At 43.5% G+C, this 24752-nt stretch overlaps 1 protein-coding gene across 1 annotated transcript in view; it reads right to left on the reverse strand.

Annotated features, from left to right (window-relative positions):
• The window catches only part of LOC123755430 (cell adhesion molecule Dscam2), a 338869-nt gene that overhangs the window by 92273 nt on the left and 221844 nt on the right, over positions 1–24752 (reverse strand). Inside the window, exons 11-12 of the mRNA XM_069305526.1 lie at positions 24460–24611; positions 24096–24206 (exon numbers count right to left, since the gene is read on the reverse strand). Of these exons, the coding sequence (XP_069161627.1) occupies positions 24096–24206; positions 24460–24611 (263 nt within the window). The remainder of the gene's footprint in view (positions 1–24095; positions 24207–24459; positions 24612–24752) is intronic.

The raw sequence follows: 24752 nt of genomic DNA on the forward strand, positions 1-24752 counted from the left end.
TATATATATATATATATATATATATGCATGCAATAGTTACATCAGTTAACTATATATAGTTACATCAACACCCACACTGTAGGTCTGTAGTTACAACATCAACACCCACACTACAGTTTCCAGAAATGCAGTGGAAAAATAACCATATGTCTCACGGGGCATCCGGACTGGAAACGTTTAGAAATTGCATATTGTTTAATGCATATATACAAAGGAAATCAATTTGAATACATTTGCATTCTGTCCGGACCCATGACACGGCAGACAGCTGGCATCTATGCTACACTGAAGGTCAATTTAAAAAACACTGGCGCTTCTGATGGAATAATTGGAAGCTGAGTTTTTAAAAATGACTAACTAAATACAATTTCGCAAACGCACTCGCCCAGTTGCACGGTGCAGAGACCTTCAGAGAACACCTCTGCTCCTAGCTGAGCCTGCCAGCTACGAGCAGAGCCTGCCAGCTAGGAGCTGAGCCTGCCAGCTAGGAGCAGAGCCTGCCAGCTAGGAGCAGAGCCTGCCAGCTAGGCGCTGAGCCTGCCAGCTAGGCGCTGAGCCTACCAGCTAAAAGCTGACAGATATTTACAAGCGAATAAATATCGCAAAGACAATTGTAGATATTTCCCTCAGCACATATACACATACATCCACACATACTAGCTTTAGGTCCTTGCTGTGACAAGAGTGTACAAATGGGTAGAGGGAAGGGAAATCACGAAGAACAGCATGGAGTACTACATCCAGGTTTTTGAGAGAAAATTCTTTGACCATGTCGTAGCTCAGTCGATTAAGGCAGCGTCTGGGATCCTATTGGACGTAGGTTCGAAACCTTATCATGGCCCTTGTTGATTTGTTCACCACGCTCATTGCCAAAAGCGTGACAACTAACAGCTTAACCCACTTCTTTATCTCTAAAAAATAATCTGTGAAATTTTCTAGCTTATATTCAACTATATTCTTATCTCCGTTTCCAGATTGACAGTTCTTGATGAAAATAAACTTGTGAAGACGAGTCAATCAGTTGAAAATATTTGCGTCTTAATCTGTGATAAAGAATATGAGTATAAAACCAAGAATAAAGCAACAATCCTCTGCAAAATTCTACCAATAGATCAGTAAAAACAATTTTATTACATGACATCGGCATCAAATTTTAGAACGAAAATTTGTAATTATACCTTACCTTACAACAGTAAAAGTGGGCAGTCAACGTTCCGGTGTTTATAAAGGAAATGTGATTGATGTCAACAGTAGACGTCTCAGAAATATGGGATTAGAAGCTTTCACCAAAAATTCGAATCAAGCCGATATTCAATAACATTCGGGTGTGTCTTTGTGTATTTATACGTGTGTGTGTGTGTGTGTGTGTGTGTGTGTGTGTGTGTGTGTGTGTGTGTGTGAGAGTGTGTGTGTGTGTGTGTGTGTATGTATGTAGGATGTGTGTTTGTGTGTGTGTGTGTGTATGTAGGGTGTGTGTGTGTGTGTGTAGGGTGCGTGTGTGTGTGTGTTTAGGGTGCGTGTGTGTGTGTGTGTAGGGTGCGTGTGTGTAGGGTGCGTGTGTGTAGGGTGCGTGTGTGTGTGTGTGTGTGTGTGTGTGTGTGTGTGTGTGTGTGTGTGTGTGTGTGTGTGTGTGTGTGTGTGTGTGTGTGTGTGTGTGTGTGTAAAAGAAATATGTAGTAGACATAATAGAGTAAAAATAAATTGGCTAGACAGGCGGGATTCAAGAGCTAATAACTTAATTCAGACATAATCAAATAGTAAATACACACACACACACCATGACTAGAGAGTCAGGTCAAGTGTGAAGGACCTAGAAGGTCTGGGCAACGCCCCTTTAGTGAACTGCTGCAGTAAATACTGTTAAATATCCCAACGTGGCAACTGCGTCCTTCATAAAACCACCAATTTCAATACAATAAACTCCTTATCACGCATTTGGCTCACTAAAAGTGTTCGAATATTTTTTTATAATGTTTTTAATCCGTTCGAACCCTAGTGGTTGTTGTGAGAACTATATATAAACATGACTCCCGCCTCTAACTGCTTATAATAATTTTCTAAGAAATATTTGCTATTTTTCCACGTTTGCTTTTATTCTTAAGCGGGAGACCAAAGCTTAGTAATTTTTAATTCTCTTTCAGTGTTCTATATTTTTGGTCACAAATCGTTACTACACTCTGGGTGTTTTTACGTAGGATATCTTACTCTCTATAAGACGTATGCTGTAGACGCACTATGTAGACGCATGATGAAGACGTATTACATGCGCAATGAATTTACATTAACGTGTTGTATCAATGGGAAAATCAATAGAGCCATGAGGAAGATTGGAACCCGTTCACACTTGATACTCCCAAGCTAACACCGTAAACTACGCCTTGGTCAAAAGCAATGCAACCTGTGATTCAACAGAATCCTGTAGAGGTCCCGAGGTTTCTACTGAAGCCCCGGGACTCATAGTACTTTTCTCCTCGCCATCTACAACTCTCTCCTACAACCACCTACAACACCAACAACACACCTCTCCTACAACCACCTACAACACCAACAACACACCTCTCCTACAACCACCTACAACACCAACAACACACCTCTCCTTCAACCACCTAAAACCTTGAACACCAACAACACACTTCTTCTCTCCTCCAGCCAGTGTTGCGTGTTTGTTTATTACTGGACAACAAACACTAAAACCTGACCCCACACACACACACACACACAAATATGGTATTTAAAAGCAGGTATGATATAGAAATTGGCCAGGAGTCATTGCATTAAACGGCTAGAAAAACGGGATCCAAGAGTTAGAGCTCGATTCTGCAGGCACAAATAGGCGAGTACAATTAGGTGAGTACACACACACACACACACACACACACACACACACACACACACACACACACACACACACACACACACACACACACACACATACACACACACACACACACACACTTGCTAACTCTTGGCAGCAGTCTCTGCTTTCTTGTTGGTTGCTTGGGATCTGTGACGCCTCCTGAAACCCACAAGGGCCTTGTTGTGGGGTTCTAGATAAATTTATACACATTTGAGATGATTTTGAAGATGATTGATGTTAATTACATATATTTATTTCACATGTCTGTTGTAAGCCATTGTCTGGCAAAAAAATTGTCTTCTATTGGCAAATTACATATTTTACATTATTTATCAACAACAATACTGGAATAAGAAATATGTCGTCCAAAGAATACATCAGAAGACAATGGTTCTGGACCATTATCCAGGACGGACCGAAACGTTGTCGTTTCTCCATCATCTGAGGTGTGGTTTGGTCATCATGTCTTCTGCCACGTTATTGTGACTCGTCGTCTGAAACATGAAATATGTCTGTTGTATTTATCAGTTAAAATTTTTATAACTTTAGAAATCCATAACGCACTGAGGTCTTAAAATTTATCAGGAGTTCTCTGCTATGACAGTCCATCAAGCAAGTAACTTATACAAGCCATAGTAACTTATACAACTTATACAAATTCATAGTCAAAAAACAAAAAAAATCTCACATGTATGATCATAATTGGAATCACATTTTTTTCTAATGCGCTGAAATTTCCCACTGCTCATGAACATCTCACAGTACGATAGGCACATTGGTGCTTTGAATAGAAGCGTAATTTTTCAATAAAGAGCAAAGAATTATTCCTAATCTTGAAATGCTAATAGAAGATATGATCCACGTCATTCCTAGAGACAACGACGAGCTGCTGCGCGAGTAATGATATCACTACACTGATACACAAGCAACTTCTGTATATAAATCCTACGATACCTCGGCTACACATGACCTGCGGGAACCAAGAGCAGCTCGATCAGAATAATTGATGTCCCCTCCCTGGCCCAGCCCTTCCCCTGGGCTGGCCCCTGGCCTGGCCCATGGCAGGTGCTGGGGTAACTGGCATGCAGTGTTGGCCTGGGTGACACAGTCGACGAATCTTCCAGCCGCGTAAAAAACTTACGTTCCGAACAAAAATGAACCTTTTGTTGAAAGGATTTTTAGTATACTATCCTGCCATCCCCGAGCATGTACTACATCACAAATGCGATCGTCTATGCGACGAATCACATAAAAGTCTGGGAACCTTTCTTCAGTAATGATTAGTTCTGCCCCCATACAACGAAGCTCAGGAATCAGGCTGGAATATGAGAGGAATGTCTGGAGACATTGTATGAGACTCAAGTTCACAAAATGGCCAAGGATGGAAGGGTTACCGAAGTCAACCAACTGGAAATAAAATGATAGATAAGGTTGATATGCAAGATGCATAATTTTTGTCAGCCTAGGTCAAGTGCATCTTTAAACTCACAGAATGTCTTGTCATGCAAGGGCTTGTGAATCATTAAATACTGACAGAGTCGGTGTCTTGCAAGGGGTCAGTTAATTAGTAATTCTCTGAGTGACAATTTTGCGAACAGTTTCAGTGCTTAAAACACTCGTCCTCGAACAGCTTCAGTGGCTAAGACATTCGTTCTCGAACAGCTTCCGTGGCTAAGACACTCATACTCGTACAGCGTCAGTGGCTAAGACACTCATACTCGAGCAGCTTCGGAGGCTAATACACTCATACTCGAACAGCTTCAGTGGCTAAGACACTCATACTCGAAGAGCTTCAGTGGCTAAGACACTCGTCCTCGAGCAGCTTCAGTGGCTAAGACGCTCGTACTCTAACAGCTTCAGACGGTTCTTGCACTCGACACATCAGTCTCGTATAAAGAGCTGAAGAGAAAAATGGAAACACCAAAAGGGATTAACGATACAAATTCAAGCACCTTGTGCTTTTTCTCTCTAATTGAGATTCCACGTTAAACCGTGAAAGGCAAATCCCTCCTTGGCTTCCTAAGCTTTATATTAGGTAAAAAGTAACTTCAAAAGTTTAGCTTCTGTTCAGAGTCAGCGTTAATACGATTAAATTTTTTATATATAAAAATGATAAACTTGAATTTTTCATTTAATAAATTAAACGGCTTAAGTCTTTGTGCCGAGGTGTAGAGTGTGGGGGGAATATTGTGTGTGTGTGTATAGTGTGTGTGGGGTATAGGGCAAAGTGTAGGGGTATAGGGCATAGTGTAGGGGTATAGTGTATAGTGTTGTATGGTGTGTATTGCCTGAAGTATAAGGTGTCAATCTATCCTCCTGTTTAGGTATTATTTTTTGTAGCTATGTACACCATAGTACAAACGTTGACGTACTAAGCACTTTATAAAACTTGTACTACTTGCGATAGTAGAAAAAAAATGTACTAATCACTTTATAGAGTCAAAAAAATGAAGCTAAAAAACTAACTTAAATATTCCTAGGCCTAGAATAGCACATATATGTACTATATTAGGCCTCAGATAACGTGTATTAGGCCTGGGAAAATTAGGTGAGGTTAGTTTGTCTGTGCAACATAAGAAAATCGTTTTACGGTTTGTCCAAATTCAACAGTCCCGATTTGTACTTTCTAATTGCGTTGTACGTCGGTATATGTACCATGGTCCTCATCGTTACTATATATACTATCAAAACAGGAGGATGGGCTGAATGGGTTGCGTGTAGTGGCAGGTGTGTAGTGCCAGGTGTGTAGTGCCAGGTGTATAGTAGTGTGTGTTGCGTGTAGAGCCAAGTGTGTTTCATGTAGTGTCAGGTGTGTTGAAGCCTCTTCAAAGAAAAGCCTCTCGCCTTTAACACGTTTATCCCATAGAAATCACCGAACTGTACGACACCTGGACGACCACACCTGGACGACCACACCTTCACGACGACATCAACGAGTGCTCGCTGATGTCCCTCAAAGACCTCGTTTTCCACGGTGTGCCTTTTAACCCTCCTCACAGCCCCGAGGAGGTGGAGAGGGTAGGTGTCATATTGTCTCTCCAAAGCTAAAAAATATTCTCTCATAAAAACACATTTTCCATATAAGCTTGTAGCTTTTATGAAGGATCCCGAGACAGGTATTACACCTTGGAGGAGACACACGTAATACGTCTGTTAAAGCTGGGTGCTCAAAGCAGCAAGTAATATCAACATTGTACATGGTACAATACTATAACTTGGTACTTTTAAGTCTGTAGCAGCTACCTGCTTCATATCGTCGTACCTGCCCTTATACAGTCTTACTCTTATATAATGGTGCTTTCATTTATACAACTTCCCTTATTACTTGGATAATTCTCATATCTCTCATATCACTGGAACCTTGCCTTATACACCCTTCCTTATATATCACCGTGCTATACATTACACTGCTTCCCTGTTCTTCAAACAATGTTCTTCTCTCTCGTACAAATGAGTGACTTTCTTGGAGTCGACTTTAGCGTCGAGTACAAGACGACTCATTTTGTCATATCTGTCCACCTCTCTTGTAACGGGGGGTGGGGGAAATAGCTCTCTCTTGTCCATTATTCCACCCCCCAGTTAACTAACGAGGCCGGGGGAAACAGCTCTCTCTAGTCCGTTATCCCGTCCCCAGTTAGCTAACTATTCTAGAGCACTCCCAGAGTTCCTAAGGCAACCTCTCTCGTTCAACACCTTGTAACCTAGGTATTTGACTACCTAGGTTCCAAGACTACAAGGCGCCGTCACTTGATCAGTTACCCGAAACTCTAGAGAGAACTCTAGAATACAGAATCATTGCCACAAACGTAAAAGAGAAAACGAAAGGAAAGAAATGAATAGTGAAGTAATTAGTGAGGGTTTGGGGTGAGAGGGAGAGAAGTGGGAGGGGCGAGGAGGGTCATTAGTTGAAAGTGAGAGTTTAGAGAGGGGTGGAGGGAGAGGTGTAGATAGGTAGAAGTAGAAGAGTAGATAGTAGAAGTAGAAGAGTAGATAGTAGAAGAAGAAATGCTGCCACCATCCATTCATGATCATTACACACAAGACAAGGAATGGAACTTGCCTGTATCACAAAATTCTCAAAAGATGTTATCATGAGTTCATTATTAGTATGTTCCCTCTGTACCATGTATCAACTCCAAACATGTACTCGTTAATATCATGAAACCAGTAACCACAGAGGCTTTCTCACCTCAACTCAAAATCTCTAGGGAACAAAGTTAAACACAATTTAAATAATAAATTCATAATTATATTTCCCATGAAGTATCATAATTTAGCAATTCAATTAAAATGTTAAAGAGAGTCATCATCCAAGAATTCGAGAACCCTACAACTTGACTGCCCCTGATCATCACACAACATATGTAAACACGACCAAGTCACCTTAATGTTCACTCACCGAGGACTGAGTCTAAGTTGAATAGAGAGGGGGGGGGGGGGTCTGTAGTTGACAGAGACTCCCGCCCTGCCGGCCGACAGCCTCCCTGATAGGGACGTCGTCTCTGCTCTCGTCTGCTCTTCTCTTGATGCTGTTCTGTCTGTCAATGCTACATGCTCGATAGTTCTCCGAGTATTTATTGGGGAACCTAGTAGCTAACTCCGCCCACAAGTAGATAGCCTCCGGCACTACCAAGCCACTCCTTAAACGTCGGCATGTTTGAAGGCTACCCGGCTCCAATTATACGCTTAGCGGAAGCAAGGTGAAATTATCATGATCTGACCTCAGGTCACTTGGGGTCATTAACGGTTAGAGGAGTGAGATCTCAGGCAGACAACTGGCGCCTCTCAGATCCTTGTCTGTGACTCATGTACTCTATGTATGTATTAACCTAAACCAAACACTTTTACAGTGTTACATCTCCCCTTCTCCCCGAAAATAAAGTTTTTGCAACACTGCTAAAGCAAGCTAGCTGTGTGCGACAACTTTATTAACGAAAAGAATACATCCTAGCTAAACAAATATACATCATCCTATTCTAAAAAATGAAATATGTAGACAGACGTCCATTGTCTCTGGCTGGGCGACGTCACTGCTTGGTCTTGTAGATAATCCTGCACCACATTTCTTCAACACAACTGCCTCCGTCGCTTCTCCGTCGTTAACGCACAACAACACTTGGTCAACCCGAAAGCCGTTACTACTTGAACTGCGCACAGGACCGTGGAATTCGGTTGTCCCAGCTGATCTGTAATTGGCCCTACGTCAGTCACCATGAGAGACGTATATTGGGGTTCTTCACAGCTATAGGGACTACAAGTTTCGAGACCTTCATATAGTTGCCAACAGTAGAAATCCCATCCTACTCTTCTCCTCCCTGTTGCTCCAGCACGCCTCCTTCAGAGAGCTACTTCTGACAGCCACATCAAGTCCGCACGACACAGGAAGAATCACTCAACAGAGCTACCTGCTTGTAGGAGGGGCGGCCAGTTAAGGCAAACGATCCTGTCTTGCAATTACGCTCCATGCAATGATGCTGACACCAGCAAGGGACACGAGGCATCGTGTCTCACTCAGCTTGTCTTATCTTCTTCTTCTTCTTTCTTCTTTCTTCTTTCTTCTTTCTTCTCTCTTCCTTCTTCTCTCTTCTTTCTTCTCTCTTCTTTCTTCTCTCTTCCTCCTCCCATGGGTCTTTGACAAGCAGACCTGGGGTCCATTGGGGTCCGTCCTGGGTAGACCGATGTTGGTGGGACAGACTGGAGTCGTTGTTGCTCCACTTCCATCTTTACTGGGTCGTCTGGGGTCGTCTGCAGAACGACATGGGGTCCACTGGGGGTCCGTCCGTCTTGGGGTCCCCTGGGGTCCGTCCGTCTTGGGGTCCCCTGGGTAGACCAATGTTGACCCAGAGTGTTTCCCTAGCTTCTCCGCCGGTAAACAACTCAAAACTGTTGCCACCCCTGTGACCAGACTATCTAACGTCGAGCATCCCCAACGTGAAGTCTACTGACATACTAAGGCTCCCCCTAGCATACTGTACAAGACCAGTACACCTCGGGTTATTGCGTTCAAATGGAGTAAAACAGTCGATCGCAATAATCTGAGCAGAACCACTAAAAACTACTTAAAATCTATTTAAGAACTACACCTGCCACTCCCCACTGACCTGGAGACCAGCGATGGCTGGGTGTCCCCGTGGGACATGCGAGGTCACCTGTCACACTCAGCTGACCTGCACTACCAACACCGCTAAGTTCCCAAATCGCCAAATCTTATTACTAACATAAATCACTACACACGCAAGTTCTGGTGAACATTCCCTGAACTTCACAAAACTCACAAACTCACTAAACCACAACGGCAGAGAATCACTATCTCCTAACCTGAAAAACTCGCTAAATCGCGAATATTAAATACCTGTCAAGATCTCCCTGATAGCGCCTGAGCGGCAAAAGACACGTGGGACTGAACAATGTTAAAAGAACACCAACTACCTACAACATTGTTCAACACCGCTGCCATCATTGTAACGGGGGTGGGGGGGAAATTGCTCTATCTTGTCCATTATTCCACCCCCCCCCCAGTTAACTAACGAGGCCGGGGGAAACAGCTCTCTCTAGTCCGTTATCCCGTCCCCAGTTAGCTAACTATTCTAGAGCACCCTCCAGAGTTCCTAAGGCAACCTCTCTCGTTCAACACCTTGTAACCTAGGTATTTGACTACCTAGGTGCTAAGACTACAAGGCGCCGTCACTTGATCAGCTACCCGAAACTCTAGAGAGAACTCTAGAATACAGAATCATTGCCACAAACGTATAAGAGAAAACGAAAGGAAAGAAATGAATAGTGAAGTAATTAATGAGGGTTTGGGGTGAGAGGGAGAGAGGTGGGAGGAGCGAGGAGGGTCATTAGTTGAAAGTGAGAGTTTAGAGAAGGGTGGAGGGAGAGGTGTAGATAGGTAGAAGTAGAAGAGTAGATAGTATAAGTAGAAGAGTAGATAGTAGAAGACGAAATGCTGCCACCATCCATTCATGATCATTACATACAAGACAAGGAATGGAACTTGCCTGTATCAAAATATTCTCAAAAGATGTTATCATGAGTTCATTATTAGTATGTTCCCTCTGTACCATGTATCAACTCCAAACATGTACTCGTTAATATCATGAAACCAGTAACCACAGAGGCTTTCTCACCTCAACTCAAAATCTCTAGGGAACAAAGTTAAACACAATTTAAATAATAAATTCATAATTATATTTCCCATGAAGTATCATAATTTAGCAATTCAATTAAAATGTTAAAGAGAGTCATCATCCAAGAATTCGAGAACCCTACAACTTGACTGCCCCTGATCATCACACAACATATGTAAACACGACCAAGTCACCTTAATGTTCACTCACCGAGGACTGAGTCTAAGTTGAATAGAGAGGGGGGGGGGGGTCTGTAGTTGACAGAGACTCCCGCCCTGCCGGCCGACAGCCTCCCTGATAGGGACGTCGTCTCTGCTCTCGTCTGCTCTTCTCTTGATGCTGTTCTGTCTGTCAATGCTACATGCTCGATAGTTCTCCGAGTATTTATTGGGGAACCTAGTAGCTAACTCCGCCCACAAGTAGATAGCCTCCGGCACTACCAAGCCACTCCTTAAACGTCGGCATGTTTGAAGGCTACCCGGCTCCAATTATACGCTTAGCGGAAGCAAGGTGAAATTATCATGATCTGACCTCAGGTCACTTGGGGTCATTAACGGTTAGAGGAGTGAGATCTCAGGCAGACAACTGGCGCCTCTCAGATCCTTGTCTGTGACTCATGTACTCTATGTATGTATTAACCTAAACCAAACACTTTTACAGTGTTACACTCTAACTCCTCCTTCAGGTGGGGATCCGGGGACGAAGCTTTTCCTGGAGGTGTTAACAGCTTAAATGAGGCCTCGGGGAGGATGAGCCACTTCGTCCACCAACATGGCTTAAATCTATTTTTCTGTCCTAACTCGTGTTGAGTGGCGCTGGTGCTGTGTTGAGCTACCGCATAAGGGGGTTTTATTCTCTCTCAGAGATCATATAAAAAACTCGGGAATTGAATCTGCTCGGAGAGGCTGAGGAACAGCAAAGGTGGTTAAGGACGTCTGAGTGTGTTGACGGAGGACTGGGCTGAGGCCTGGAGTGTAGGGAGGAAGAGGTCAGAGACGTCTTTGGTATGAGACCTAAGAAAGGTTTGATCTTGGGGCTCGTGTTTGATGCTGCTTCTCGTGGAGGCATATGAAGGAAGCCCCAGCTGAGGTGGTCAGGGCAAGAGGAGACGAGAGATGACTCCATAACAAACCCACACTTATCCTCTGTACTGAAGTACTTAAGTCTTCAGCGTTTCTCAGAGGTGTCGAGCAAGATAAAGTTCAACTCATTTAGAAATGTGCTCGAATATATGCTTAACTTTTTTCTGAATTCTTCGATTAATTATAGATCTTTGTAATCACGGTGACACCGGGTAACTTGCTAAAGGTATCTGCTAGACAACGAAAGTTAAGCAGGCCCGGCTGCTATTCTACCTTAATGTGATAATTACTGTATTGTTCGTAAGCCAAAGAAAATTATAATAATGAACATTATGAACCACCATAAGCTACTTTTTTTAATCCCTGAGAATATATTGCATTTCTTACTATCTCTAAGAATAAATGTGAACTTTCGCACGGCTTACGGGCTCACCATAGACCGTGCTACATGGACATTTCGTTCTGAGTAGCTAAATCTAAAAACAACAACCAATCAGTAATCAGACTACTCCTGGTGCTCTCTCTCGGGTTCTAAACGTCTCCTCCTTCACTCGATGTGGTCTTGCTAAGCCACGTTACAGGGCACGTGCAGCCTATTGTACATAGTGTATAGTCACCTTTGCTGTTTGTTCTAGAGTAACGTAAATATTAAGTTTGTTTATAGTTGTGTGTAAGCCAAGTTTTCAGGAAATATTATTTTATAATTTTTATAAGTAAAGAATTTAACTATTTAAGTTTCTTTACTCCCTGCAACTAGCACACCACAAAGGACTTAAGCCGTTTTATTGACTTGTTTTACCTATATTTTGTATTTAATGTTCGTAAGGCAAACCACAGCTGCCAGGTATTTGCTGCGCTACCTACAACACGTCACACAACATTAATTTGCAAATATAAGCTGCTACCGTAATGTTGAATATTTTAGGTAACACCCGGGCGGTTGTGTCTTAGATTACTATCAGCAAATCTGGTGTGAAATAGGTTAATATATAAGGATGAGAGAGAGCGAGAGAGCGACAGAGAGAAAGATCAAAGAGGGAAATAAGGACAACACATTATTCGCCGAGTTAATGAGGAGGAGCGACCCCAACAAACTCTGGCAGAGGTTGTAGAGTCAAGCTGGAATTACTCACAAATATTCCAGCCAGACATTGTGCTGCAGTTTGCCATTTTTTGGTAAGACTTTTTTTGTTTTTGTTTTATCAAACGACACATAAATTCCTTTACATCCTCAACATAATTTGACCAGTTACATTGTGCGAATTGAGGTAGAAAAATATTTTAATGAATCATTTCGATAAAAAGATGTTTTGAATGTAAATGATGTAAATAAAAGATGTTTTGGCAATACTGCAAACGGGGGGGGGGGGAGGGAGAGAGAGAGAGAGAGAGAGAGAGAGAGAGAGAGAGAGAGAGAGAGAGAGAGAGAGAGAGAGAGAGAGAGAGAGAGAGAGAGAGAGAGAGAGAGAGAAACATTTTAAAAATTAATTCTGAATTTCCCTTAACATAATTCGCATACGTAAAAAAAATACTAAATTATTGGCAACTTTATATTTGGGTGCACCGTTTATTATGTGGCGGAAATCAAGAACTTAAATAGTGAAGAACAGGAAATGTTTTGAGAATGTATGTGACCTTTGTTCTGTGTTCAGTATAAGTAATTATCAAAATAAGGCATCAAGCCGAGAAGGCTATGTAGCACAATTAAATGTGCGGGTTATTCCAATGGCGCTAAATATCACTAATGATGCCAATACGAGAACAAAAGCGCATACGATGGGTGATATCAAAGGTATCCGAGTCACCAAGAATTCTATCGAGGGACAAGTGATAGCGAGGGGCGGTCGGGAAGAAAGACACACGCTCGTCCTGGAAGTCCGGACATTCAACAACGATATGCAGGACCATAAGAGGGAGAGTGCAGTTTGGACAATAAGGAGCAGGACGGCGCTCTGTTAAGTGCCCGTGAGTTCAACGTGTACGGCCAGTTCGTAACCTCGCCAGAGCCGTTTCCCACCGCCGGTTATGGTGATAGGAGCAAGGGCATGGGGACACACTACCTTTATGAGCACAAGCTTCTTACCAATAACACAACCATCGATCCTGGCAACGGGCACGGATTGAGAAATGAATAACTGTGTAGAAGTCAAATTAGGGAACATCTTTGCGGGAAATGGGACAAGTGCGGATAGCCGCCATAGCGGCAGCATCCGCACGCTCATTTAAGGAAACACCAATATGGTTAGGAACCCAGCGAAACTTAACCGTCTTAAATCTGATGGAGATAAGAAACAATGTTGAATTTCGACTACCACAGGATGGACAGGATTAAAAGACTCCAGAGCTTTGAGGGCACTGTGAGAGTCAACTACATACACCCTATTATAGTGTTAGAAACAGTCTTTGTAGTGGTAATTGTGTCATTTACAAAATACCTTGTAAAGACTGTAATTGGCTCTATGCAGGGCAAACATCCAAAAATTTGAAATTTAGAATTTCTCAGCATAAACACTATAGGACAGGACAATTGTCTAATGCTTTGTTCATTTGTCAGAAAGTTCTTACCAAATTGATTGGAAGAGGGCTTCTTCAATAACGAATTGTAAAAGTATTTTCAATAGGAACATTATTGAATCTGCTCTAAAATAGATTACAAAATCATGTAATTTGAACATTAGTGGTGTTTTGTATAATTTAGATCCATTTTTGATTGATCAGTTAAGGGCGATTTGAGTAGGATCATTGATACATATTTATCTCGCTAATTCCTTATTAATATCCGATTATCTCATTAAATATGTTGTACCTCACCTCACCTCTTTCCCGCCTATATATCCACCCCACTGATCTGTAAATCCATCCTTCTGAAAAGTTATTATTAAATACGAAAGTAAATTCCTGTCTTAATCTTTCCTTTGTGGTCTGACACTGTCACATTGTTCATCATGTGTTAATTTTTTCGTGATTTACACACACGAATCATAGATATTATATAATATAATATAATATAATATAATATAATATAATATAATATATATATATATATATATATATATATATATATATATATATATATATATATATTATATATACACACATACGTGAGAGTGTAGGGGCCCACGTGAGGATGTAGGAGCCCACGTGAGGGTGTAAGAGCCCACGTAAGAGGTAGGGGTCCACCTATGGTCCTTACGTTAGCGTCCAGGTTGTTATTTTCTCGTGCGTTTCTCTAGAAGATCGTTTCTCGAGGATTAATTACAGGAAGACATTACCCAGGTCATTACCACGGAATGGAGACTCTTCCGGTAAAATGTTGTTGTGCAAGATAAACAACCTAATTTGTATTCCAGAAAGTCGCTGCATTTAGTGTGTGAAACATACGGCTCATGACTGTCTTGCTGGGAACAGAGGTCCGCTTCAACCCTGCAGACTCTTAACATAAAAAAAGGAAACTATCTGGCTATTTATATTGTCTTATTTTCTCGGCCAGATTACGCCTAAAACCTTCACAATACAAGGGGTAAAAATATTTGGCAAAAAGCCGGATAGGAGGAAAAAAAAAGCTTGATGTTTCCCTGGTAAAAAAAAAAAAACTTTACTGTGAAGATATGACCAGACGCTCGCTTGCTTTTCTCTAACAACAAAAAGTGTTTCTTGAGCCGACTCTTGGCCAACAAAAGCCGCTGATATACTCTATATATTATCTCTCATACGAATTAGGATTCGCCTCTATATACAGAAATTGGTAGGATGGTAATCCCGGTAAATCCTAGAGGCCAGCTTACCCTCTTCCTGGTACCTGGAGCTCCACGCTCTCTTCCTGGTACCTGGAGCTCCACGCTCTCTTCCTGGTACCTGGAGCTCCACGCTCTCTTCCTGGTACCTGGAGCTCCACGCTCTCTTCCTGGTACCTGGAGCTCCACGCTCTCTTCCTGGTACCTGGAGCTCCACGCTCTCTTCCTGGTACCTGGAGCTCCACGCTCTCTTCCTGGTACCTGGAGCTCCACGCTCTCTTCCTGGTACCTGGAGCTCCACGCTCTCTTCCTGGTACCTGGAGCTCCACGCTCACTTCCTGGTACCTGGAGCTCCACGCTCTCTTCCTGGTACCTGGAGCTCCACGCTCTCTTCCTGGTACCTGGAGCTCCACGCTCTCTTCCTGGTACCTGGAGCTCCACGCTCACTTCCTGGTACCGGCTTCCACTTACTTACTAGTGTTCCTCTTGCTGCCTGCTTGATACTGTTCTGCTAAATAATATTGCTGTAGTGTCCTGAGCGGAAATTACACCTGCGATGTTATACACATGTAATGTATTTATTATCACAAGAATTACACGTGGTGATGGTTTTTATTAATTGTTGTTTACCCACATTCCCGTTGGATTGACTATTATACTGCCAGGTCTTAATAGGTTACCTATGACTCGGGGTTGGATCAGGTAAGAACAGACACTAAGGCCCAATAGAATGTTCTGAGTTAAAAGAACCCGGTTACTGGCTAAGTGAGGCCGAGACACCCCTACACACTACTTCTTAGGGCTTGCTACTGAACCTCGTAGGGCTTGCTACTGAACCTCGTAGGGCTTGATTCTGAACCTCGTAGGGCTTGCTACTGAAATGGAAATAACTTCTTAATTACTGTATATTTTGTTCTGTGGTCGATTTTTTGGACTTTTAGTAAGAAACAAGCTCAAGGTGATTTCTCTGCCTTGTCTAAGATGGTATCTCACACGGGATTGAAGCTTGCGTCCATCATACACGAGTCGAGGATATTGTAATAATAGGTTTTGTTCTATCTTGGGACCCAGTTCTTCTACCATATCCTACCACTGAACCCTTCCTGCCACATGGGTCCCTTCCTACCACACCCTCCCTGCCACCCTCCTAAAATACAACCTTCCTACCACCCATCACACCACTACACTTCCATTATCACAATTATAACCCCGAATACATAACGTAGCTGCTGTTCCCGGCTGGAGCCTCGGATGATTAGTGACCAGCGCCGTGTTCCTCTCCTCACTCTGAGGCGGTGAAGAGGCGAAGGGAATTTTCAGTGGAAAGCGCCAAGCTATTACGACTATATAGCACTGAGAAGGGCTTTTCCATACCTTCTACATACAGAGGTTTTTGTACTCTAGGTGAACGGGGAGATGTAGCGAGGAGAGGGGAGGAGATGAGGGAAATCTGCCATCAGACACACACACAGGAGAGATACACACACACTCCTGAAACAGACAGACACACACACACCCCGAGACAGACACCGGAGACACACACACCTGAGTCCCCTGAGAGACACTTTCTCACCCACTAATGACACATGACGCTTCCCTGGGAGTCTATTGAAGGCGGGAGGGAGGCGCAAGCACGGCTGACGGACCTGAGGAGCAGGTAGGTGAAGAGGATGTTACTTCAGCAGGAGGAAGAGGAGGAGGTACACAAGGAAGAAGAAGAGGTTCAGAAGGAAGAGATTGACGAGGAGTAGGAGGAAGTGCTTACATAATCTAGCTTTGTTTACCTAACTAACATTGACTACGAGGAAGGTACAGCACAAGCCTCCAAGCCCCCCCAGCCTACTGCGCTAAGTGTACCCACTGTGTTAAGACTGACTTCCCTGGCGTTCACGTGTTACTTTTGGAATAGAGGATGCTAAACGTCGCCGCCACATGACACACACTACAACCCCTATCCCCACTACGCCACACGATCCACACTGCTATTCATCTCTATCCCCTTCCCCTTGATCACCTATCATATATGTAGAGCGTGCAGGTGGTTGCCGCTAATGATTGTTACCCCCGCCCAAGTGCCAACAATCACGTGTTTAGCAAATATACCAACAACCAGAGCTAATTGTAATATAGAACCATTCTTGCAGATACAGGTAAAAATATATGCCAATATTTCTCTAATTCTTCAGTTTGCTATTGAATCTAGTCTTCAATGACTTTTGTTACGTACAACATTACCAATTTAGATAGTCTCTAGTCCCTTTGTTTACTCATCATGAGTTTTGCTAAGTCTGTTTCCCCCTAGAATACTATATACGTTAATTGGTTTACAACCAGGTCCCCCAATACTCCTGTTTACACAGGGGAGAGCAGGGAAGGAACGGTGATTAATCGTCTAACATTACCTAGAATATGAACCCTGGTTTTTTCTGTGCCTCTTGTGTTTTAAATTCACGTTGATTGCTATTTATGTAAGTGTGGCTAGACATGTATATACCTCTGTATGGCTTGACATATATACCTCTGCATGGCTTGACATATATACCTCTATATGGCTTGAGATATATACCTCTGTATGGCTTGACATATATACCTCTGTATGGCTTGACATATATACCTCTATATGGCTTGAGATATATACCTCTGTATGGCTTGACATATATACCTCTGTATGGCTTGACATATATACCTCTGCATGGCTTGCTATTTTTGTAAGGCTAAATTTTTATCTGTGCATGGTAATCATGCCTTTATTTCTCGTTACTCCTCTCTGAATGCTTGATATTAAGTTCTGTTTGGTTCTGCTAGTGACACATCTCCCTGTTGAAGCAGTCACGGTCCCATTACGCTTAAAACATTATGACTTCATATCGTTACCTTAGCGAGAAAAGAAGCCAAAATTACGATGCCCAGAGAATAAACAGAAACAAACGCCGGGTTGGAATATAATCATTTTTCCCTCCGTTGCGTCAACTTGATTTCCACTTTAGATACGACAGAGCAAACTTCGGTTGACGTTTGGAATTTCATGCAATTCTTGAAATCTTTTTCATATCACTCCTGCGGCGCTGGGCGCGAGCTGCATGGTAAATTCCTAGACGTGAAATTTCCATAATGTGTGCATTATTTACGTGGACTGGTCCGTGTGGGTGCGTGCGTGTGTGTTTACTATTTGTATTTACCATTTCTGCCTGCAGATTGGAGCTATTAGCGCTTGGATTCCGTATTTTTACCCAATCATTTTCCATTATTATATCTACTACATATAACATATGTACAGTCCAGGAAGCAGCCCGGTGAAGCTGTCTAACTCTAAAGTTATTTATTTACTGCTAGGTGAACAGTAGCATCAGGGTGAATAGAAACTCTGCCTATTTTGTATCTGCGTCGGCTGGGAATTGAACACGGGCCCTTAGGACTACGACCCAAAGGCGTTGTCCACTCAGCCGCGAGGCCTGTGTGCGTGTGTGTGTGTGTGTGTGTGTGTGTGTGTGTGTGTGTGTGTGTGTGTGTGTGTGTGTGTGTGTGTGTGTGCGCGTGTGTGTACTCTCCTAGCTGTGTATATCTCTGTATGTGTGCGTGCATGCATATGTGTACTCACCTAGTTGTGCTTGTGGGGATTGAGCTTTGGCTCTTTGGTCTCGCCTCTCAACTGGTGTACAGGTTCCTGAGCCTACTGGGCTCTATCATATCTACACCTGAAGCTGTGTGTGTGTGGGAGAAGGTGTACAGATGCTCAGCAGCTATGTACGACTGGGCACCATTCACACACGTGTCCTCCCGTAGTGACTCACCCGCTAAACCTTCTAATAGCTCGCTAAACGGAGTGCAAATCAAGAGTAACGACGGGCCAGGCAGTAAGGATACAATTTAGAAACTCTCTTTCATAGCCATGTTGCTTTGTCCATTTACCAGAAGCCTTTTACAATTCGGATAATAATTCGCAAATCACTATATGCAAACGATTTCTCAATATACATGAAAGCTTAATTGCTTGCCACCAACAGCACGTATGCCAACGTTTCCAGCACATTCAGCACTTATGGTGGCAATTTTCACGAGGGGAGACTTGAACATCTTAACACACCACGCCAAGCGGGGAGTTCTGACGGTGTTTATATGGCCGAGAAGTGGGCGCTCAAGGGTAATGGTGAGCGGACACGCTACCACCACCTTCCTTCTACCTCTACCCCGTCTTGAAGCTTGCCGTCTTGACCCTGTCGTGAAGGGGAAGCTTGCCGTCTTGACCCCGTCGTGAAGGGGAAGCTTGCCGTCTTGACCCCGTCGTGAAGGGGAAGCTTGCCGTCTTGACCCCGTCGTGAAGGGGAAGCTTGACTTGACCCCGTCGTGAGGGGCAAGCTTGCCTTCTTGACCCCGTCGTGAAGGGGGAAGCTTGCCTTCTTGACCCCGTCGTGAAGGGGGAAGCTTGCCTTCTTGACCCCGTCGTGAGGGGGGAAGCTTGACTTCTTGACCCCGTCGTGAGGGGGGAAGCTTGACTTCTTGACCCCGTCGTGAGGGGGGAAGCTTGACTTCTTGACCCCGTCGTGAGGGGGAAGCTTGACTTCTTGACCCCGTCGTGAGGGGGGAAGCTTGACTTCTTGACCCCGTCGCGAAGGGGGAAGCTTGACTTGAAATATATATATGAAGAAAAGAGCACGACAGGACAAGAAAAAAACAAAGTACGTGAAGGGATTAAGGCTCCATGGCAGACTATACACGTTATTTAACACTCAAAGAATTGTGTGTGAAATTAGTTCCTACTGTCGACGATCTACATAGTCATATCATGAACTATATTAAATAAGGGGGTCGAATCGCCTAGTATTTGATTTTAAGAAATAAAACGACGCAAACAGTCCAGTTAAGCCAGCCTAGTGATAGAGAGAACAGCTGAGGCCTTTATGTCTATTGTAACATCAAAACAGAAGAAAGCTCGCTGTGGGTGCCCCTCATGTAAGGGATTCTCTTTTAGCAGGACCTATGTCTGCAAGAAGCACACGCTTTACCCAGAGACCATATGTAATGCAGTGGCCTATCAGACTTTGTATCCCAATCCACACAGAGTACAAGTGTATTTGCAACAAGGTGGAAACCAAGCAATACGGCTGAATGGCTTACTCTGTGGAAGCACCAAGAGTAGGCACGCAAGACACAATGAAGTTAATGATACATAGAGCCTTGCCACAACCCAGGGCCCAGCAGAGAGGGAACCTCCTTTTTTCTATCTCAAAACCATTGCAGTCCTGCGCTTCGCGTAGATGGTATCACAATAGACCCATGGAAGAGCGGAAAACAGCTGACGTAGAACTACAAATGGATACCCACCCTGACGGACACCTATATATCCTTCGATGGTGGTCAGGCATGTGTAGCTAACCACAGAGTAGTAGTAAAATCAAACAATTACAGGCAACAGGAATATCTGTGCGTACTTGTTCTAATAGCATCTGAGACTACGAGAGAGAGAGAGAGAGAGAGAGAGAGAGAGAGAGAGAGAGAGAGAGAGAGAGAGAGAGAGAGAGAGAGAGAGAGAGAGAGAGAGAGAGAGAGAGAGAGAGAGAGATATTTTAAGTGCTTCTCTAATCGTGACTCTGGTAAATATTTAGGGAGAGCAGACCCAGATAAAGGTTGTAATATGTATAGGTTAAACGAGAGAATGTTCTAACGCGAGAGTAAACACGAACATAAACTGCAGCGTGGAGCTTCCGCAGAGTTCACAGTTACATTAAGCAAGTGCAATATTTAGCAATGTTGTCAGGTAACTGGCACTCAAAATAGTGTCCATTAACATCGGAAATGCTATTTTTAAAACAATCTGATTTGTATTATGTATATAGTGGTAAATATATTCACACACTTTAAACACACATACACACACACACACACACACACACACACACACACACACACACACACACACACACACACACACACACACACACACAACACAATCCATGGAGCAACTGTCTGCACCAGTTGAACAGAGTACAAGTAAGGAAGACAGATAAGGTGAGCTTCAAAGTGATTTACACAACATGGATGGGATTACGAATTAAATAAGGGGACCTGTAGAAAGAACACAAGAATAACTCACTGATGTAATAGCAGTCACAAAAACAAAACTCTCAGACATCATAACAAATGCAGTGTTTCCACAGAACTACTGTATAGTAACGAAAGAGAGGGAGGGAAGAGGAGGAGAAGTGGCATTGCTGATAAGGAAGGCATGGAGTTTCGAAGAGATGGACATTCCAGGATGTGAAGATTTCAGAGACTACACTATGCAGGAACTATGACAATAGGAGGACCAAGTATAATGACAGAATATATAATTCCCCATTATATGACAGAAGACCCTGACAGGAGTATGACAGAAACAACATGGCAACCATTAACAAAACAGAGAGCAGCTTCTATTGCCTGCAGGAAGAAATCTTAACTGTTTATCATGGTTGACTTCAACCATGGAAAGATAGACTGGGAAAATAGAGAACCACATGGAGGGACAGAAACATGGAGAGTTAAACTATTAGACGTGGCGACAAGAAACTTTCTATGCCAACATGTCAAGGGGCCCACCAGAATGAGAAAGAATGATGAACCAGCCAGACTTGATCTGGTATTCACTCTGAACGAGTCGGACATAGGGGAAATCAAATCAGAACCCCCCCCCCGCCCCTCCATAGACATGAGTGACCACTGTGTCTTAACATTTGAGTATCTAGTGAAAGTAGGATTAACCCATCCAAGGAATGGACCGAAAAGTAAAAGGCTGGAGGATCAAAGGGAATACTATGATGAAATTAGAAAATTCCTAACATTAATACCATGGGAGACCGAACTCAGTGGAAAGTCTGTACCATCTTTACTGTACTATGATGAACTACATCACCCAGAAAAGTCAGGAGGCAGAAAAACATTCCATCAAATTAATAGATGGAATGCATTAGACAGTGATGTGGTGGAGGCAGACTCCATACGCAGTTGGAAATATAGACATGATAGAGCCCAGTAGGCTCAGGAATCTGACCACCAGTTGATTGACAGTTGAGAGGCGGGACCAAAGAGCCAGAGTTCAACCCCCGCAAGCAAAGCTAGGTGAGTACACAGAATGGAAGACCAGTCGGGCACACGTACACAAACTCTATAACATATTCAGAAGTTGACGAGAAACATTTTATTTAATACATCACGAAATTTGGCCTCAAAAGTATGTGTATAAACGCGAGAGTAAACAACAGCAAATGTGGCATCAGACATTGCATTACAGCGCGGGACAGGCACACTCAGCATAGTAATAGGCTCAAGTCTTATGCTGTAATAGATACGTGCTTAAGAGGATGGTGAATGTGGCAGTCAAGTGGACGACCACCACCACTGGTGAGCTGTTCAGGCAGTTGGGTACTGGGGAGGACTGGGTAGTGAAGGAGTGGGACGTATCCACAAGGGATCCAATTTGATCCACACAGGGGTATGTCTGGATCCATACGTGGTACATCTGGACCCATTTGTGGTACGTCTTGAACCACACTAGGTATGTTTAACCCACTCTAACCCCCAGACTGAAGTTTACCGATCGTAAAAAAAAAAAAATAAACATAATTGGAAGACTTGACATCGACTTGAGAATGGTCCAGGACGGACCGAAACGTCGACGTCCCTTCACTTTCTAGTGTGTCAACATAATGGGAAAAGTCATTACGTGTGAACATCAGGTTTCGTCGGCAGAAAGTGACAGATCTACTAAGAGCAGAGCAATAGTAAGCGAGATCATTCACAACGGATGCTGAGTTACATATAATAGACTCGTTAAGGTGATTAGTTATAAATTTTGCGCATTTTCCTACAAATTACATTTACAGGCGTAGTTTCAAGTACAAATTTAGCAGTGAGACTTGCTCTCAGAGCTCCTGCAGTTTTTATTATTTTTGTAAAGATGATATCTATTATATTTATGTGGGTGAAGAATATCCTAGAGAAAAGCCAGGGTTGAGAATCTTCAAGAAGTTGAAGATGATCCTTGACGGGAACGTCTCCGGGTATACGAGTTATCGAGGGGGTTCTTTAAGGATCATGGATAGCTCAGCGTAGATTATGAGAGAGTTGATTTTGTCGCCTTAGGAGTGAAGGATAGATCCGGTTTTCAATGCGAGTCAGGATTCCTGACGTGGTTAGCGAAGCCTAATAATTACCATTTGAAATCAACATTAAAATAATTTAATTGAAATTAAAATGCCCTGAACAGCTATCCAAATGCTATATACTTCTTTCCCATCTCAAAACTACGCAAAACGCCAACAAAATATTCGCTACAAAAGTATCATGGGCACATTACCGTGACTCAAAATCAGTGCAAACAAGGTTATTAATTGAGTACTTACTCAGGCGCATCCCAGAGAGCTAAAAGCTAATTGAAAATCCATTACACACTGGCGCCCCCGTGACCAGAGCTTAAAGATCTAAATAAACAGTGTAATGTAGATGCAAATTAATATTTCACTTGCTGCTAGAGCTGACAGGAGCAGCGGACGCTAAGGGTCGTAGGGACGGTGGATAGTCCCATGCTGTTTAATACTCACTACTGTCTAATACTGTAATAAGTATTAGACGTCATGCAGGTCTGCGTTCAATCCCCTCGACCGTCCAAGTGGTTGGGCACCATTCCTTCCTCCCGTCCCATCCCAAATCCTTAGCCTGACCGCCTTTCTAAGTGCAATATTGTCGTAAAGTCTTGGCGCTTTTCCCTGAATTCCTTCATTTAATTATACATCTAAACTAGGCAAGAGTGGCCTAAGTATTGATAGTGTGAGGAACTATTTATATATTATGTATATATATCTTGGCAACTGAAGGGGTTGACATGATTAATTGCTCTTGAATGATGGGACACCGTCACTATGGAGGGAAGATGACCCCACACAGACATCTGTACGGATGGTGTGCTGGCAAGCACACGCGCAGGAGAGCGCTCACCTCTGGTCCTGTGAAGTAACGTGGGTGTGCTCACGGTTGATCAATGCGAGTCGCCCACTCACGGTTGATCAATGCGAGTCGCCCACTCACGGTTGATCAATGCAGGTCGCCCACTCTTCGGTTGATCAATGCGAGTCGTCCACTCACGGTTGATCAATGCAGGTCGCCCACTCTTCGGTTGATCAATGCGAGTCGCCCACTCTTCGGTTGATCAATGCGAGTCGTCCACTCACGGTTGATCAATGCGAGTCGTCTGACTTCATTCTTGCCGAGATATTAGAACTAATTTTCCCATTATCTAGAGTAACAGGTAAGTACTCACCTTTGATCCAGGTGAAGGAGTGGAGAGGGTAACCTGCCACAGGACACCGCAGTTCCAACTGCTCGTCTGCCACGGCTGTTAGTGTCGCCAAGGGCCTCGTTACCGGGAATCCTGCGGAAGTAGCGTGTAAAATCAGGTTAATAACGGCCTCTAAGGGCTTGAACGCCCCGCCGCATTCAGAGTTACACTGTTTCCAGCGACTCGTGCTATTTCAGGCACTGAATTATCACACACACACAATAACCTCAGATTGGTGGTTCAATACAGCAGCTCTTCAACCGCTCACGATACTCCACCTTGCCTACACTCAACGCTACTTCCTACACAGCAGCACCAAACACAGAGTCAACACCACAGTACTCACCGTAAATGTTAAGGTTGGCAGCGTGGGCAGTGGAGCCCGCCCGATTAGTGGCCGTACACTGGTAGCGCCCACCGTCCTCAACTCTAGTGTGGGAGACGTTGACGTGGCTGACCACCTTGCCCCGGGCACCCACCTGCTCCCCAACCATCACCCTGTACCAGGCGAACAACCACAACCACGTCTCATTCACGTAAACAACCGCTTAACTAAATAATAAAATATTGGTGTATACTGGAAGCAGGTTTTCATTTAGACATGTTTCATTGAATGAAACAGATGGCGAACAGATTGAA

The sequence above is a fragment of the Procambarus clarkii genome, chromosome 55 (assembly GCF_040958095.1).
Source record: "Procambarus clarkii isolate CNS0578487 chromosome 55, FALCON_Pclarkii_2.0, whole genome shotgun sequence".
NCBI lineage: Eukaryota > Metazoa > Arthropoda > Malacostraca > Decapoda > Cambaridae > Procambarus > Procambarus clarkii.